The sequence below is a fragment of the Acanthochromis polyacanthus genome, chromosome 12 (assembly GCF_021347895.1).
Source record: "Acanthochromis polyacanthus isolate Apoly-LR-REF ecotype Palm Island chromosome 12, KAUST_Apoly_ChrSc, whole genome shotgun sequence".
NCBI lineage: Eukaryota > Metazoa > Chordata > Actinopteri > Pomacentridae > Acanthochromis > Acanthochromis polyacanthus.
In genome coordinates, this window is record NC_067124.1 from 39,866,566 (window position 1) to 39,870,645 (window position 4,080).

The 4,080-nt window shown below is 38.4% G+C and overlaps 1 protein-coding gene across 1 annotated transcript; it reads left to right on the forward strand.

The window, feature by feature from the left end:
* The first annotated feature begins 1,221 nt into the window (after positions 1-1,221).
* LOC110949560 (transmembrane protein 100-like) lies at positions 1,222-3,549 on the forward strand. Its single transcript, XM_022191689.2, is given in 3 exon segments — positions 1,222-1,417; positions 2,821-3,097; positions 3,099-3,549. Coding segments are annotated over 2 exon segments (417 nt in total). The 5' UTR covers positions 1,222-1,417; positions 2,821-2,852; the 3' UTR covers positions 3,271-3,549.
* The last annotated feature ends 531 nt before the right edge of the window (positions 3,550-4,080 follow it).

Genomic DNA, 4,080 nt, shown 5'->3' on the forward strand with positions numbered 1-4,080 from the left:
CAACTTTAATTAATATAGAGCAACTTTAATATAGAGCAACTTTAATATAGAGCAACTTTAACTAATATAGGGCAACTTTAATATAGAGCAACTTTAATTAATATAGAGCAACTTTAATATAGAGCAACTTTAATATAGAGCAACTTTTACTAATATAGGGCAACTTTAATATAGAGCAACTTTAATTAATATAGAGCAACTTTAATATAGAGCAACTTTAGCAATTATAGAGCAACTTTAACTAATATAGAGCAACTTTAATATAGAGCAACTTTAACTAATATAGCAGCGCTCGATTTAAGGCTGAGAGGTCGGTCGCCCAAATGACATTTTTTGGGCCACCAACATACGTCAATTTAGACATTTTTAGGAGCCAAAATCAACTTTTAGTGGCCAAAAAATGAATCCCACTGAATGGAATGAACTGGGACGTTAACAGCCAGAACAGGTGCGGTTTGTCCCAGGCAGATGAGCGGCGAGGAGCGGCAGGTGTTAGCCAAGCAGCTAGCGGGGGATAGCTAGCCAGCCGGGGAGTCTGAGCAGTCTGTGACCGGGGAGAGCAGCCGGCGGACCCGCCGAGTTAAAAATGACAGCTCCGGTGATGTTAACGACGTTAACATCAGCGACAATAAAGTGTTCAAATTTGAAATTAAATCGGCGGAAATCCGCGGAAAATTGCCATCCCTGAAACTTGGATTTGGAGGTCAGTGCCCAAATCAAAATATTTGGGCCCCTAACCAGCGTGTTTTTTGTCATTTTTGGTCGCCAAAATCGGTTTTTAGTTGCAAATGGCCACCTGGCGACCATCTAAATCGAGCGCTGTATAGAGCAACTTTCACTGACATTGAGCAACTTTAATATAGAGCAACTTTTACTAATATAGAGCAGCTTTCACATATAAATCTATTTCAATCTCTTAAGTGAAGCTGCTTTAATTTCTTTAACTCATTCCCAGATTTCCACAGGGTCGAACATTAAAGTTTTTTTTTTTTTCCAAACAATGGAGTAAAGAATCTGCAGCAGCAACAGAAGCTGAGCAGAACGGTGTTTTTTGAAACAACAGAAACCCATTCTGAGGCCTTTCAGAGTGGAGGAGAGGGAAAGAGGAAGGGAGTAGTTTCTAGATAAATATCTGTTAATGACTCATAATGACGCGTAATGACAGACGAGAGCTTCCAGCCGACACAAGGAAACCCAGGAACAAACAAACTAACCCAACAATCTGCATGTTTGGGAGCCGCAGGAGCCCAGAAATGTGAGGAGAAAACACCTCCTGCTTCCATTTCTGCAGCAGCCGTCCACAGAGAGCCACAGAGAACCTGGAAGAACCTCAGAGGAACATCAGAAGAACCTACAAGATCTAAAAAAAAAAATCCCTTTAATGACCCGACAGGAGCTTCATTGATTCGACTCTGAGGTGAGAAAAGCTGCCGTTTTTTCCCTAATTTTTAAAATCTGAGTGTCTTTATTTGACATTAATTTATGATTTTTAATTTGTGTTTTGTGTCTCATGTGTTGTTTTTGTCTTTTTATGTCTGTGTTTGTCGTTTTATGTCTTGTTTGGGTCATTTTGTGTTATTTTGTGTCTTGTTGATGTCTTTTTGTGTCGTATTTACATTGTTGTAGTCATTTGTGGATAGTTTGTGTTGTTTTATGTCTTGTTTTCGTTGTTTTGCATTGTTTTGTGTTCTGTTTTTTGTTATTTTATGTCTGGTTTTGCTCATTTTACGTCTGGTATTTGTCCTTTTGTGTCTTGTTTTGTAGTTTCATGTTTTTTTGTTGTTTTGTGTTAATTTGTGTGTCATTTTGTTAATTTTGTGTCTGGTTTTGTCGTTTTACATCTTGTTCGTGTCTTTTTTGTGTCTTGTTTTCTTTGTTTCATTCTTGTTTGTGTTGTTTTGTGTCTGTTTTGTGTCATTTTGTGTCTTGTTTTGCTCATTTTCTGTCTGATATTTCGTTTTATGTCTTGTTTGTGTTGTTTTTGGACTTTTTGTATCATTTTGTGTCTTCTTTGTGTTTTGTGCTGTTTTGTGTTCCTTTGTTGCCCTTTTGTGTCTCGTTTTCCTCATTATATGTCTTGTTTTTGTCATTTTGTGTCTTGTTTCTCATTTTATGTCTGATATTTGTCCTTCTATGTCTTGTTTGTGTTGTTTTGTGTCTTTTTTTTACTTGTTTTGTCTCGTGGTTTTCATTTTGTGTGTTTTTGGTGTTAATGTTTCTGTTCCGGTTTGTCATTTTGTGTCTTGTTTGTGTCTTTTCTGTCGTTTCATGTCTTGTTTTTGTCATTTTGTGTCTTGTTTGTGCCATTTTGTGTCTTGTTTTTGTCGTTTCATGTCTTGTTTTTGTCATTTTGTGTCTTGTTTGTGCCATTTTGTGTCTTGTTTTTGTTGTTTCATGTCTTGTTTTTGTCATTTTGTGTCTTGTTTTCGTTGTTTCGTGTCTTGTTTGTGTCATTTGTGTCTTGTTTTTGTCGTTTCATGTCTTGTTTTGTCATTTTGTGTCTTGTTTGTGCCATTCTGTGTCTTGTTTTTGTCGTTTCATGTCTTGTTTTTGTCATTTTGTGTCTTGTTTGTGCCATTTTGTGTCTTGTTTTTGTCGTTTCATGTCTTGTTTTTGTCATTTTGTGTCTTGTTTTTTGTCGTGTCTTGTTTTTGTCTTTTGTGTCTTGCTTTTGTCATGTCGTTTTGTGTCTTGTTTGTGCCATTTTGTGTCTTGTTTTTGTCGTTTAATGTCTGGTTTTGTCATTTTGTGTCTTGTTTGTGCCATTTTGTGTCTTTTTTTTGTCGTTTTTCTTCATCCAGACTTTGTGTTTCGCTGCAGGAAGAAGACTCTTTGTGTGATTAAAAACCAGGATGACGACAAAGATGACCCTGGACCCCTCAGCGCTGCCGGCCTCCACTGTAACCTTCGACCCCAAGTCGGAGGCGGTGACGCTGCCGAGGGGCGTGGTCTCTGTGGCGGGCGTTACCGTGGTGACGGGCGGCGTGGAGCTGTCCTGCTCCTCCTGCATGCTGGCCTTCTGTTTCTGGGGACGCTCATCGTCTGAGCTGCGTGCGGCCGTCGGTCTGCAGGTGAGGAGGCCGGCAGAAGGAACATCACCTCCTGGCCCTCGGCCTCGTCGTCCTGGCGATCAGCTTCGCCATCGTGGTGGGCGTGGCCACGTTCTACCTGCTGACCAGGAAGAGGAGGGCGGTGACACGGGCGGCGAGGGAGGAAGGGAAGGAAGTCCTGGTGGAGAGTGGAAGGGTGATAAAGAAAGTCACAGTGTAGGACACGGAAGTACCGCTTTAGGTGGTCATTCAGTGTTGTTTTCTGTCTGGTTTTTTTTGTCTCATTTTGCTCTTTATACGCCAGATGTTATATATTTTATTTCAAATTTGTGACATTTTGTGTCTGTTTTTGTTTTATTTCAAATTTGTGATATTTTGTGTTGTTTTGTGTCTGCTGTTAGTTTTTTTTTAGGTCATGTTTGTGTCATTTTGTGTCTGTTTTTGTCTTTTTTGTACCAAATTTTTGACATTTGTGTCTGTTTTCGTCATTTTATACCAAATTTGTGTCATGTTTGGTCTGTTTGTTTTAGGTCATGTTTGTGTGTTTTTGTGTCTGCTTTAGTTTTTAAGGTCATGTTTGTGTCATTTTGTGTCTGTTTTTGTCTTTTTGTACCAAATTTGTGACATTTTGTGTCTGTTGTCGTCATTTTATACCAAATTTGTGTCTTTTTGTTTTAGGTCATGTTTCTGCTATTTTGTGTCTGATTTTAGTTATTTTTAGGTCAAGTTTGTATCATTTTGTGTCTGTTTTTGTCGTTTATCCAAATTTGTGTCATGTTTGGTCTGTTTAAGTTGTTTTAGGTCATGTTTGTGTTGTTTGTGTCTGCTTTTAGTTTTTTAAGGTCATGTTTGTGTCATTTTGTGTCTGTTTTTGTCTTTTTTGTTACGTGTCTGTTTTCGTCATTTTATACCAAATTTGTGTCATGTTTGGTCTGTTTAAGGTTGTTTTAGGTCATGTTTGTGTTGTTTTGTGTCTGATTTTAGTTTTTTTATGTCATGTTTGTGTCATTTCGTGTCTGATATTGTCGTT